The sequence below is a fragment of the Cupressus sempervirens genome, chromosome 1 (genome assembly GCF_028749045.1).
Source record: "Cupressus sempervirens isolate cs-2001-9-10 chromosome 1, ASM2874904v1, whole genome shotgun sequence".
In the NCBI taxonomy this organism is placed as follows: Eukaryota; Viridiplantae; Streptophyta; class Pinopsida; order Cupressales; family Cupressaceae; genus Cupressus; species Cupressus sempervirens.
The window spans coordinates 98045633-98061225 of NC_143118.1; the positions used below are offsets into that span (position 1 = coordinate 98045633).

Below are 15593 nucleotides of genomic sequence, written 5' to 3' on the forward strand. Positions count from 1 at the left end.
AGATAGACTTCTGAAGAAACAAGAAGATACAGCGTCTGGAAGATTGGCATTTGCAGGTCAGCTTTTTATTATACTTTTATTGGAGGGCAGTGATATGGTATTGGATTCCAGATTGTAATTTCAAGTAATATTGTTTCATTATGAGAATAGGTCGAATGATATGCAATAAACATTATCTTACCAGAACCTGAAAATCATAACCTCTATGCAAGTAAACTATTTGACAAAATTCTTAGCTAGGAAGGGAGGAAATCTGGACAGCATCCCATTGGGGATATTTTAAAATATGCACCTTAAATTTATTTAATTACATTGTCTTGTTGTAGATGTTGAAATGAAATCAGTTCTGTAAATCAAGAACTCGATTTTTCAATTAAACAAATTCTTGTATCAGCCAACTACTGAATCTTTAGCATCTTGACAGTCCAATTTTTGGTACCAAATATTTCTGTGGTCATTCAAACTGCTCTGAAGCCAGAGATGCCACAGAAACTTAAGTAGCAGAGAGAAGGTGCTGTAAATCAAGAACTCGATTTTTCAATTAATCAAATTCTTATATGCAGCCAACTACTGAATCTTTAGCATCTTGACAGTCCAATTTTTGGTACCAAATATTTCTGTGGTCATTCAATCAAACTGCTCTGAAGCCAGGGATACCACAGAAACTTAAGTAGCAGGGACAATTGACCTAAATCCACAAAGCAGTGTCATATAGTGGAGCGGTAAACAATTAACAACGTAGATTTTTTCAATCCCAAATTTTTGTTTGGAATAAAGACAATTATGGTGCATAGAACTAAAACCACATTATTTTTAATATTAAGAAAACACTTTCAATCTTTTGTCACATTAATCAAAATTACATATGTTCAACAATGGGATAAATTTGATATGTCTCTCTCATCGTTAAGCCTTCCTGTATCACTACTCTTAATATTCTGGGACAGCATTGTTCCTATGGCCACATCATTTCCATGATTATGAATGTGAATGGTTCACACAGTTTGGAGAAAGTCCACAGCCATCCATTTATCAACATATATATCCTGCCAATCCCATCTTACTTTGAATGAGTTGAACATTGATAACTTTGAATACAAATATGTTTATGGTAAACGGATAGCAATTTTTTTAATATGCTCGTAAAACAGTATCATCATTGTTGTAGAAGAATGTCATCCAAGAGGACTCACAAAACTTCTCCAGATATAACCTGAAAAGATTGTGATGGCAATGAAAGCAGCAACAGCATTTATATAACCATTACCTTTAACATCTGGGAAAGACGGCAATGGCCTTGACAAGTAGTAAAACTATTAAGCTTTGAATTATTGCGTGTGATTCAAACCTGATCATACCTACTACATAAATCTATCTATCTATCTATCTATCTATATTATGATACCTTTCAATATATATATATATATATATATATATATATATATATATATTATGATACCTTTCAATTTATAGCTTTGAAATGTCGTGTGTGATTCAAACCTGATCATATCTACTACATATATATACATATACATACATACATACATACATACATATATATATTTATATATATAAAATGATACCTTTCAATTTATAGAAAATATTATCATGCTCAGGGGAATCAATTCTTATATCTCCTAGCATATCACATTCCTGAATTTTTAATAGAGGTTTGTCTGATACTTCTTCAATCTCTATCTGTTATTTTAAGTCCTGAATACAATAACCACAAATGAAAACACATGTTTGATTAATAGATGAGATTCCATTGGATAAACGGAAAACAATGCAATATTAATGCAACAAATTACAAATATAGAAATGAGTGTTTCCTTAATCAAGGCAGTGATCACCATTAACCACTCTTCCATTCACTGTGCCTTCAAACCAATTTTTTGTAAAAATTTAAAAGTTTTCTTGAATGTGGGACTCGCACAAAAAGTAATTTATGGCAATGAAGATAGAAAAGATGGTATATTCAAAATGGAGCAGAATTGATGTCGTGGTACAAACAAACAAGCAATCTCTAAATACGATAACATGTACCACTACAAATTTAAGAGATAAAAAGAAATTAGGATCATACTTGGGAAGAAAGGTTGCGCGCAGACAATTTTTGTTTGCTACTGCCCTTATAGCTTCTCGTAGGAAAACTAAATTATCAGCGGCACATACACAAGAAGAATACCCCAAGGCTATTTCGAATTGCCCATTTCCTGCTTCTGCATGCAGCTGCAAAAAGGCAAAAATCAACAAATATATAAATTGAATTTTATCCTTATTATGAAGGGAAAAGCATAAAGATCATTGAATTTAATCTATTTGAATTTACTTACAAGCTTATATTTCTGCCCTAGTTTAGTTCTAGGCTTGAACCTTGTAATGATCCCAAAAGTAAAATATCAAAAATGTGTACACCATGGAATCCTATATAATTAAAGTACAATCTACCAGATTTGGCATTGCTTGATGAGCAACATAGAGACAAATCAGCTGGCAACTAGTAGAACATCTAATTTTTTAAGCAGCATAATGCATGCCCATCCATTCTCCTTGTCATGTATTCTACTTTATTTCTACTACATAAAATAGTTTTTCTCCTGTTTGCCAACCATCAGACACAAATCTAACATCCTTATTATCATCACTTCTTCACATGAATTTTGTGCCAATGTCTGATCTTTATGGAACCATTGCATCTCTCCACCTAAATGGAAACAACTGTAGCAACAATAACTATTACAAGATAAACTACTTCAACTTTCCAAGAATCATTTTCTTGATTTGTATGTAATATCCCTGATATTATTAAATTATTTATTTATATTAATTGGTTAATTGGTCACAAATTCACATAATATCATAGACTACTTTAGTTTATTAACTTAATTATTAAATAAAAAGTAATAATATAGTAAATAATAAAGTCATATCAGCCTATGGTAACCTTATGGAATCTTGTACGGCCCACACTAGTACCCTATTATAGATCTGATGAAATGAATGTGATTAGGAGTTAATTAGGTTATGATTGACATTGTTGTTACTAATAATGATTTATGAGATCCTATTAGAGACTAAAGCAAACTTTGGTTATTATAAGTGTAATACCCGTTCAATAACTTTAGGTGGAATAGCTAAGATCACATGAAATGAAACTCTATATGTTCAAGCTACGGACTAGATCAAGGGAGTTATAGAATGATTCACTAGCCAAATTAAGAAAGATGAGTTAACATTTTCTCTCCTAAGAAATAAAAATGGATGTAGATTATAACAACAACAAAATATAAATGGTTGCATTTGTAGATTGCTTTTAAATCATGACGACATAATTTTAGAACATTCTAATGGCTTGAGGGATTAACCCTAGAACACACACACCCTCGTAATGTAATAAGGGGTATTGCTAGGAGTGTTGTTATGTTCAACTTGACTGAAAAATATTAATTACATGTTTCCAAGTTAGTGATCTCCACTTAAGACATATACTAGGAACCATTTATTTGTTTTAATGATGTAATAGATATGACCTCAGTGTTTCATGGTTAAGATAGACAAGTATGGTAATAGTGTTAGAACAGTAATTTCATTATGTTAAGAAAGATAAACGTGGATACACGTATTTTGATATTGCAATGTTTTGAATATTTATTGGAAATGATTAGATGAAGGTTAATTGTGTATGTTAATGCGAATTATGTGATATTGGATCATTCTGCACTTATCTATATGTATTTTTACAATATTTCATTGGGCTACTAATGGTTAAGTTGAGTGTGCAGGAAAGTTGAACCATGGAAATTATTCGGGGAAACAAGGTTCAAACCTATGTGAACACGGTAAAGCCAAGGTGAATCTTTGAAAGACTCAAAACCTTGTTGTATTGTGTTTATTTCGTAACGTGATTGTGCATGGGTGTTATAAGTTTAAAGATCATGGTTAATTAGTGACATGTTATCGTGATGTGTAAAGTATTTAATGTGTGTGTCATTTGACACTTGTGTTGTCTATGTGTAAATGACATGTCATATAGGATTTTTGGGCATGAAGTCACTTAACCTAAACTTAATCCCATTATGAAATTAAGTTAACCCACCTTGGAGAGTGTTAGGAGGAGTCACCATCTTGTTGGTGATTTGAATTCTAACTAGGTAGGAACTTAGAGAGCATAAAAGTGGTTCCCAAGTGTTAATTTGGTGAAAATAAGTCACCCACATGGTAGTAGTATACGTTAGGAGTCTAAATATAACCATAAGTTGGTCTAGGGGACCTAGGAGACCCTCTAAACTAGTCATTTTCAAGCCAATTTGAAAATCAGAGTACCACATGACTTCTTTTCTCATCCCTCCACTTGGTTAAGTTCCTATTGGTAGAAAGGTACAAGGGTGTAAGAGGGGTAGGTGAGGATGGAAGTGGAGGTCCTTTTAGGGAGCTTGTGCCAAACTTAGTGGTTGTTCACCCACTCTCTAATTGTAGAGATAGATAGGGCTTTGGGAGAGGAAGCTTGGAAGCCAAGGAAGGAAAGATCTTCATCACCATTTCATAACCATAGCTTGGAAGGAGGTTAGTGCTTCGTGCCATGTTTTCTTTCATCTCATGGAAGTTTAAGATGGATATTGTAAGAGTGTTTCTTGTAGGATCTATGTGTTTTGCATATGGTGCATGTTGTAAATGTTTGTGTATGTGAGTGAGCATGCTGAATCTATTTGCTTTTGGTTTTATTTTCTTGGGTTGTGGTTGTGGATTGAATGTTGTGTTGGGTGTGAAGGCTTCACTTACCCTTGGGAGGGAAGAGAAGCCTTGGGGTGAAGGGGTTAGTTGGGCTCAACATTGAAGTTGAGAAAGCCTCCTCTTGGTCATGGAGTATGGGCTCCATTTAAGCCATATGCCCTTCTATTGTTCTATGGGAGGTATAAGTGAGGATATGTGAAGACGAGTAAGTGTGGATAGCCGTGTTGAGGCATGTGATTATTGATAGCCTTGTTGGGGCATGTTTCTTGGAAGCCTTATTGGAATATTGCATTTTGCGAGAATTGTTGTTTCATAAGGATATGGCATTCTCCTCTTTGAAGAGCCCCACCTTCACCCAATGTTTATGATTCCATTTGTGAATCATTGTACAAGCCTTGGTTGGGGTTGTAAATGTGTTGTGAAAATATTGTATTCATGTTGGTTCTTGTTTTGTGATGATTGATTGAATGTATCCTGTTTGAGCCTTGTTTCCCCTAGCTCGGTGGGTGCTCTCCTTGAGGCCTAGGTTGGGAGGTGAGCCTCCATGGTTCATCATCTTTTTTATTCCTCATTTGCAGGTTCTTATTGAAAGATCTTGGAAACTTGGAGTTCTTGTTGTCTTCCATGTGCATAGGAGAAGACATTATTGTACTGAGATGAAATAGAGAGCAAACTCCATCTTGTTATGTGAGACTAAATGTATTGAAAAAGGGTGTTACTGTCTTAGTTCATCTGTCAAATGAAAGGGATAGGAGTATTCATGTGTAGTAAAAGGTATTTCCAATGTGTATAATTGAGACGTTGGTTCCACCACCCTTTGTGTATCATAAGGGTATCATGGAAGAGAAATTCATTGTAATAATATTGTTGTTTTACTATCTTGGATAGGAATACCAATCAGGGATTTAAAATGCATGATGTTCTTCAGAGCTATGCAACAGGTTGCCAAACGAAATTTGATATCATATAAGAGTTTGTATTGATAGGAAAATTATCTTTGTTGAACATTATTATCATCTCAGTTCTATTGCATATTAGTTGTGTATATATATTCAAATTAAATCTTGCATGAGAATACAATGTTAGTCCTTGAGCAATGGTTTCTAAACTTCATAAGACATGGATCAAAACAATTCAGTTAGTCATATATAACCTTGTCATGAAATGTATATCTAATGCATTAAGTTAATGTTTAAATGCTAAATAAATCATTAATCTAGACTATACTTAGCCTAATCAATAACTCCAAATCATCATTGCAATAACCTATCATGAGTACCCTCGACTATAGAAGAAGAAAACCAAATAAGTGATATAGAAGTATAAGATGTAAAAGATAAACTGGCTGTAGGTGCACATTTTATTCACCGGAATTTGTATGGAGAAATGGAAATACTACCCAGCTAATACAGACTATTAAAATAATAAGGGAATATGCCAAGTATCTCCTAAATGAAAGAAAACAAGTAAAAACAAATCCAAAGGTAATTATCTTATGTACAAATCAATATCATTTTAAAATATAGGTAGTCAGAAAAGAAAATGGAGTCAATCCCCTAGTCAAGTCGATGAGGTATTTGAATGAGACATAAATGATAAAATAATAAAATATTTTAAAAAAACTGACATGTCATAATTGCATAGCTTGGAATCACATAATACTTAGCAAAAAAAAATTAATGGTGAAAAGACTAGGGAGACTTCCCAGGGCCGACCACCTTGGAAGCCTCCCCAACACACTCCCCATCCACTCACGTGGGAAGTCAAATGTCCAAGGGCTGTCTTGGGGTTTGTTCAAAACAAAAGGTGTTTCCTTTTCTAAAAGAAACCAAGACAAAGTTTTACCTTTTTAAATCAAATTCATTTATGGAATTTGCAGCAAGGAGACTTTTCAGCCCATGTCACGTGGGCCTAGGAAGGAGGTGGAAAAGTTAGTGGGCAGCCTTGGAAATGGGAATTAGGTGCAGATTTGGGGGGGAGAAAAATTAGTATAATGTTACGTAGATTTAGGGAAAAGGTAATTGTTTGAGAAAATTGCATTAATAAGGAAATGTCAACTTGATTTAGAATTAGAGTTTTTAGCTTAGTTGGTGCATAAGTTAGATATTTATTAATGTTAGTCAGTCTAAATTCAAGTTAGCTTGTCAATAAGTAGAGGCAAACTTCAAGGTTAGTAAGGGGTAAGTATTATACATGTAGTATGCAATTATGAGCTTCTTAGAAATAATAGTGAACTAAAAAGTAAATATATATTGGTTTACGAAAATTCAAATTAAAATTAAGTTAGAATGAAGCATTGTCAAGTAAGGTGGGAATTTATTTTACTAAATAGGATTACTAAGATTTCTTTAATAAAATTATAAAGTAATTAAGACATAGAGTTTAGACATTTGATTTATAAGATAAATTTAGTAATTTTACCTAACTTATATATAGATACTAGTAAAGAGACGTGTGTATATAGATACTAGTAAAGAGACGTGTGTATGTAAAATTAATAATAAAACAAAACAAAACAAAATAAAATAAAATAACAAATCTAATGGATAATTAATATTCATGGGGACCAGTTGGAGCGATTATTTAGTATATTTCTAAAATGGTCAAGCGGGAAAAGAAAAAAAGATAATACATAAGAAGTTCATTAAGAGGATACCAATATACATTTAAAATGAATATGAAAGATAAATAGAAGGGGGAGAAATGTATGAGGTAGAGCAATTTGCTTTGAATGCATCACCTCCACATTCGTAAACCCTAGAACCTTTGCTACTACGTCAATACAAAAAAATAAAAAGAAGTATGTCAGGTATAGAAGTATAAGTAATGAGATTTGATGGGATTAAAGGGTTCAATAAATAATCACGAGGTTTGAAATGTTCTTTTACTGATTTTGTATGATATTTCAAACCTCTAATCAGATCTTTAAGATCAAACAACCAATATTTCAAAGATCTACCAATTTCTCAATAAACCCCAAATCGGGTATGTCGGAAATAGTGCCAAAAACTTCACAGCTTCACATATTATTAATAAATCTGAAAGTGGACATTTTTATAGAAATTTCAGCAACATAAAAGCCTACAAAATGACATTTCCAGATCTGTATAACATTTACACAACAGCTCCCAAATGGAGGGCAAAAACAATGCTCATCGAGCTCCCGAAGACAACACAAAATAGTCGGAAACACCACAAAAGCACTGATAATCTATCATAGAAGTATAATCATGACCAAATACATATATTTAGATCTATTTTAACATCTAAATGTCTGATACACAGCAGCAACCCAACTTATATGAAATACTCAACCGAAAACACCAAACTCTTACAAAAAAATCACACCCGAAAACCCACAAATCTGCACTGTTCAGCACAAAGGCAAACTCTGTATGAGCATGCACATGGAATGGCTTCAAACTCCCGTCCTTAGCCTTCCTGGAAACCTGCAAACTCCCGTTCTTGGGTCTCCTTCTCCACAAGTTTGGTAGCCTCTAAAGAACAACAAAGAAATGAGCAAAAATCAAGTTCTGGAATCCGCCCAAAATGCCTCCAAACTCCTTAAAAAAGGGCATAACCCTAACTCACATCCAAGAGGGGTTAATAAAACATATTTTAATAATTTTCATTTATTAGTCCATTAGCTTCCAAAGATTATCCCCTTTTTCCGAAACTTCACCTTTTTGGGCCTGCCTGCCTTAGAAAAGATTATTATTTTTAATTATTTGAAAAGGGGACATGACTAGTCCTCCCCTTCCAAATATTGCTTGTCCTCAAGCAATGGCTGAACAATAAACCAATCAATCCACCTGGATCCCAAATGTAGTCATGAACTATACTATTGTCAATTAACACAGGCTCCTTCAATATCCTCTGCAATATTACTAAGAGGAATCCATAATCAAACTGACAATTACTGCTCAACCAAACTCCAAAGTCACAACTTCCATAGTCAGAAACCCACGAGACACAAACTCTTAGAACATCAAAACCCAAGTAAAGTGAACAAATCAAACTGCCAACACAGTAAATACCATCAACGCATCCCGGCCTATACAGAATGTACAATCCAACTCTGCAACAATGGTGAATGCTCCGAAATGAAACTGTACCAAGTATGGAGAATCCACACACTGTACAACTCCTGCAGTCAACACAACTCTGCAGATCACCGGCCACTGTCTCATAACCATAACTCCCATGCACCCCTGATGGTGAAAAGCCATCACAAGATAAACAGCAAGAAATGGAACCCAAACCAAATTTGCCTGCCATCAACTCCTCAACACAAGGATCAAATGCTAACTAATGTACACACCCTGCAATATAATGTTGATAAAAAAAACCAACCTCAGTCAATAGCTCACCATGAACAAGTGATACAACCCACTGTGACTGATCACCAGCTAAGTTAGGAGATGTCATAGCCAAAGGAGTAGAATCAATAACAACACCCGCTGAAGCATCACTCCAAAACTCTTGCTCTAAGTCACGTATTATCAAGCTGTCAACTGCAGAACCTATCGCCATGTCGTGCCCATCACAACTCTCATCCCGAGGCATCAAACTATCCCATAACTGATGATAAGCACTAGGAACCAAAGTACATCTCTGTATCATCATCTCATCAACATGGTCATCAAAGGTAAATTGATGAGCATACCTCACAATGTAATGCTGATAGAATGCACCAATCTCAGTCAGTGGCTCAGACTGCAATCCAGATGTAACTAACTGCAATCGATCACTAACCAAGTTGGAACTGACTACTACCTCTAAAGACATCGCCAAGGGAGTAGTATTACTAGCAGGAACCATGCCAACTATCGGCTCACCAACATCACACATGGTCTTTGATACAACATCTCTAGTCTTCGTGCCATTAGTGCTAGAGGTCACCACCATGTCAGGCATACCACAACAATCTGCTACAGCACCCAACTCAACTGAACCTGACTCTAGTGGGGATGAACCCGATATGCCAATGTTGGTATCAAGGATGGATGCATCCCCATCTCCACTATCTTTGACAATCTCAACCATGAACATCCTCAGATCATCAAACACCACAGCTTGTGACTGTATAGAATCTAGTAAAGACTGTAGTTGCTCTAACTCCATGGTCACCTTAGCCAAATGAAACTGACTCCTTGAAAGCCAACTGTGTACTCTCAAGAATCTCAGAAGTCACCTCAAGCTGCTCAGTAAGCTCACTCACCTCATCTTCCTTGGCCAACAATGCATCATTGTTGTACTGCCCCACTCCATAAGATAATCTCTGTCGGCTACCAACTGCATATAATCCTGTCTCGGAATCTGGATAGCCTCCCATAAAGAGTGGAACTCTGTCAAGGAAAGATAACTGCCTCCCTGCTCATCACTAGTAGGAGAACCCCATCCATAAACTGCTAACAATTGACGAGCATCATCGAAATGTTGGCAAGAGATAGCAATGTCTCGCTCACTAACTCTTAACTGATTAGACAGATGATGGCACTGGCTTGACTGTCTCCTACAAACCTCCTCTGATGCACTGTCTAAAGGAGTATCCTCAAAGTTACTAGTCTCTAAAGTATTACCATCCATATCCTGTGAATCAACTCTAAAGCTCATATCAACATATGGATTATCAAAAACTGTAGCACTGTTGTCCAACTCCTTTGTACCCAAGGAAACTAAGTCTTCAAAACTGCCCACTGCATCCTCCTGGATGTCATCAATGCCAATATGATCCTAGGACTCATCTGTACACACTGCCAAATATGAAAGATCATCAACACATTCCAGCAAGTATGGTCGACTAGAGATATGAATAAAGCCCAACACCGGTGTATAAAAACTAATACCAACATCGGACAAGCTGCTAGCACAAGAAAAGACAACACCATGCAATCTGCTAATCAAATCCATGATAGCACCCAAACAAACACTGTTACCAAAACGTGTTAAAGATCTCCAGTCAACTGAATCCCAAATGCCAATATAACAATCTCGAGTCCATATCTGTAAACTAGAATCAGCTGGTAACTCAAGCAAAATCATCACTTGAGTAATATGACCAATACCAACTAACTCCACATACCTGTCATGATGAGATAATGAAGTCACAATACTGTCTTTGTTCACTTTCCGCTAGCTGGACAAATCGTGTGAAGTACTACCAGCCTCAACCTCATGTGACGAAGCATCTAACTGTGCCTGGTACTCTTTCTCAGCAAAGTCATGAATGCTCAATGTCTACTCATCTCTACCAGATATCTCACCATCCTGCACAGCAACATCCTCATAATCATCATCTGAACCCACTATGCTGTAGTCACTACCTGTTGTAACTATACCATCCTGAATACCTGTGATATCACCCTTTAACGACCTGTATACAATTGTCTCAATTTGAGTATCAAGTTGACCATTACTATCAATCTGCGTAATATCCTTTCTCACTACCTCCTGTGGCGGAGTAGAATCTGAGACCTCTGCCTGGCTATAAGCTAGTTTCTCAAACTCCTCATGCAAATTCTTGGTAATTGTGTCATCTGCCCTGTGAGAAAATCTGCGAAATAGGAATCTAGTCAACTTATCCACCTTAGCTGGGTTGGAAAACATGTCATTCATCATACGGTGGTGCTCAACCAACTGTTCAGACATGTCATGGCTTATTTTCCTAAGTTTATCTCAAATGTCTAAATAACCATCCTTTCTACTATTCTGACTCTGGATATCAATTGTCCAAGATCGTGTCCTCTGAGACTCTGTACTATACCTGTCCATTCTGAATAAAGTAGAGTGTAACCCCAATAGGTTATAACTTCTTCAAACACAAAGAACTAACATGCAATTGATTAGAAGTAGCATGCAACCATAGATTTTGACATGCAGCTGATTAGAAGCAACATGCAACCACCAAATTCACCAAGAACTAACATGCAAATGATTAGAAGTAGCATGCAACCATAGATTTTGACATGCAGCTGATTAGAAGCAACATGCAACCACCAAATTCACCAAGAACTAACATGCAAATGATTAGAAGTAGCATGCAACCATAAATTTTGACATGCAGCTGATTAGAAGCAAAATGCAACCATAAATTATGTCATGCAAGATTTAGGTAGTTGTCAAAACTGACATGCAAACTTCTACAAACTCTCAGGCTGGCAAGATCATAGCTCTGATACCATTGAAATGTCCCTTTACTGATTTTGTCTGATATTTCAAACCTCTAATCAGATCTTTAAGATCAAACAACCAATATTTCAAAGATATACCAATTTCTCAATAAACCCCAAATCGGGTATGCCGGAAATAGTGTCAAAAACTTCACAGCTTCACATATTATTAATAAATCTGAAAGTGGACATTTTTATAGAAATTTCAGCAACATAACAGCTTACAAAATGACATTTCCAGATCTGTATAACATTTACACAACAGCTCCCAAATGGAGGGCAAAACCAATGCTCATCGAGCTCCCGAAGACAACACAAAATAGCCGGAAACACCACAAAAGCACTGATAATCTATCATAGAAGTATAATCATGACCAAACACATATATTTAGATCTATTTTAACATCTAAATGTCTGATATACAGCAGCAACCCAAACTGATATGAAATACTCAACCGAAAACACCAAACTCTTACAAAAAAATCACACCCGAAAACCCACAAATCTGCACTGTTCAGCACAAAGGCAAACTCTGTATGAGCATGCACATGGAATGGCTTCAAACTCCCGTCCTTAGCCTTCCTGAAAACCTACAAACTCCCGTTCTTAGGTCTCCTTCTCCACAGGTTTGGCAGCCTCTGAAGAACAACAAAGAAATGAGCAAAAATCAAGTTCTGGAATCCGCCCAAAATGCCTCCAAACTCCTTAAAAGAGGGCATAACCCTAACTCACGTCCAAGAGGGGTTAATAAAACATATTTTAATAATTTTCATTTATTAGTCCATTAGCTTCCAAAGATTATCCCCTTTTTCCGAAACTTCACCTTTTTGGGCCTACCTGCCTTAGAAAATATTATTATTTTTAATTATTTGAAAAGGGAACATGACAAGGTTGGACTAGTAGATGGTTATGATGATACTTATATATGTAAATTTCGCATTGTAATCGGATTGTACATAGATATATTCGAGTAGAGTCCTAGGTATGTTCATAATAGAGCTTTAAAAGTATGTTTGAACATTATATGTTTACTTGTAATTCTGAGTAAACTAGGTAAATCTTCTTCTTAAGTCCTCGGGTTTGAGTCATTTACATTGTTCCATAATTTAGGACTATAATGTATAATTTTAATAGAATAAGGATACGAACTCTATCTAATGAACAATGGAGAACAGAGGAAACAATCACCTGATACCAAGTTATAGATATGGTAAAATTGCTAGGTAGTGATATTATTGACAAATGAATGAACTTATCCTCATTAGGACAGATTTAGAAGGTACCATACAAAATCTACCCTACTATCATAGTCACATTTAAGGGAGGCATTTGATTCTCCAATGATGTATTGGTAAAGGTTCTTACCACTCCGATTGATTTTATGAATAACTGTGGTTCTTAGAAAATGATCAATCATGACCAATGAGTCCTCGAAAACTCGATACTTGCACACTTAGTCGTAACGGTCATACCTTTAAGATAACCTTAACCTAATGCCAATATGAACTTTTTAGTTGATTTTTTTTATTAATTGTCATTGAAAATCTCAATTGCATAACTTAAATGTTGTCAAAAAAAAAAAAAATTTGTAGTTGTGTTCTTGCCCTGTAAGTTTGGGCATGACAAATCTTCTTAGAGGCCTTTACAAGGAGATATCTAACATTGTAGGAGGGCATCGTGGAAATATCTTTTTTCTTGTGTATTCGCAATTCCAATTGGAATTGAGTGTTCAAGTGTGCCCTTTCGAAGGTGCAAGATCCCACCTAGTCTAGCCATTGCAGATTTGGTGGGAGTAACTCCTCCCCCTATTATGCCTGTCAATTCAAATCTGTGTCGTTTTTCACTTGATGACAGCTTTGTAATAAACAAAGATGTTCTATAATCATTGTCAACAACTTGACTAGTGTTAATGTATGATCTGTGTTATTTCCTTCATCAATGGTTATATAGTGGTGATTAAGAAATAGCTCAATAATTGGGATTTAATAACGTAATATCACTATACAAAAGGATACATTGTGGGGCTTGAGTATTTTGTTGCAATTGTGAAGGCAAGTATATTTCATTCAAAGATCTCACAATGATTCACTGCCACCATACAGGTAAAGTCTAATTACCATACAAGTAAAGTCCAATTACTATATGGGTGATGTCTAATTATCATACTATACAAGTGAAGTCCAATTATTGTACAAGTGATGTTAATTACCATGCAGGTGAACCCAGTGTTGTCTAGGAAAATTTCCATACATGTGCAGGTAATGTACAGGGTAAGGATAGGAGTCATACAACAGCATTGTGAAAGTGTATCTGCCATATGTGTAAGTAAGGCTAAGTGTCTTACAAGTGAAGAGTAAAGTTTCCATTTGAGCTAGTGCCTTGTTTTCCATCCATAGAGTTGGCACATTATAGTGTTATCAAAGTTGGTGGTCTTGCTAGCCAACAAGGAAATATTGGATGTGGAAGAGGTCCCAATCATTGGACAGGATGGGAGAGTCAAGCACAAAGATGATGACATTGTTACATGATGCAGCCAAAGGTAGCAAGGATCTGGAAAGATTTGTCTAATTGTTATCCTCACCAATGATCTACCCAAAAGGATCAACAACACACAATATAAAGCCTTCGAGACTCATATGTTGGCCTAGCAAATGATTACATTCTCCAAGAATATGAAAACATATTAGCAATATAGTTCTAGACCCAAATCCTATGGATCTCTCGCAATTTAATGAAATAAGAATGACGATCCAAGATAGATGTCAACCAACAACCCAAAAACATCAGAATATGTTCCATTAAGCTTTACTAACTGGAAAATAACTTCACAAGATCAAAAAACACAAACTATCCACGAAACGTGTACAACATATAGGTCCTGTCAAGAATCCACAAGATATCACTTGAGAAGTAATGGATTGAGGAGTCCACCTAGATAGAGGTTCATCATAAAGCTAGAAAAAAGCCATAAGGTTCGCAATAACTACAAATAGATAAGTAGGAGATAATTTCCACAGCAAGTAAAATTGTGCTATTGCTATCAGGATTTAACTGTGTGATTTTTTGAGTCAAACTCATTGACCCATGTTTCATGAGTATGATTCAACATGAATCCATCTCTCATGAGAATAAATGGAACACTTAGCACTCATTGGATCTAGGTGATGCTCATAGGGGTGACTACAAATATTTTTGGCTGATGCAAAATTCCCAAGAATCCAAGATGATCCTGCATCATTACAAGAGTTAACAAGAGGACAACAAGTCAGTGATAATTTAGCCAAAAGGACAACAAATTTGTGAAACACTTCGGCTTTTGGTGGAAGGACAAATGGAAATCATAATGGAAATGGTGATAATCTTGTCAATGAGAGGCCCCATATAGAATGTCCCCACACACACCCATTAATGTTGATGTTATACACACATCAAACCACCACTCACACATCAGGAAAAGGAGAAGAACTCGTTCCCGAACAAAACATCGTTGGAGTAGGCCACAAGGCAAGAGCTTAGGAGAGGGCTTTGTTTCACATGCAAGGATCTTTGGAAATTGAGTCACTGATGCCTAGGTAAGGAAAAGATACATTACATTGAGTTGATGTCTGATAGAAAAAAAGAGAATGAAGAATTCAATGGCAAAAAAAAGACTAAAGAAGAAACTAACTTTGAAAAGAGGATCTCAAC

At 35.7% G+C, this 15593-nt stretch overlaps 1 protein-coding gene across 3 annotated transcripts in view; it reads right to left on the reverse strand.

Annotated features, from left to right (window-relative positions):
* The window catches only part of NODGS (nodulin/glutamine synthase-like protein), a 208287-nt gene that overhangs the window by 68347 nt on the left and 124347 nt on the right, over nt 1–15593 (reverse strand). For all 3 annotated transcript variants that reach the window (XM_089817161.1, XM_089817164.1, XM_089817163.1), the window contains exon 14: nt 2087–2232. In XM_089817161.1, coding sequence (XP_089673287.1) covers nt 2087–2232 — 146 coding nt within the window. The remainder of the gene's footprint in view (nt 1–2086; nt 2233–15593) is intronic.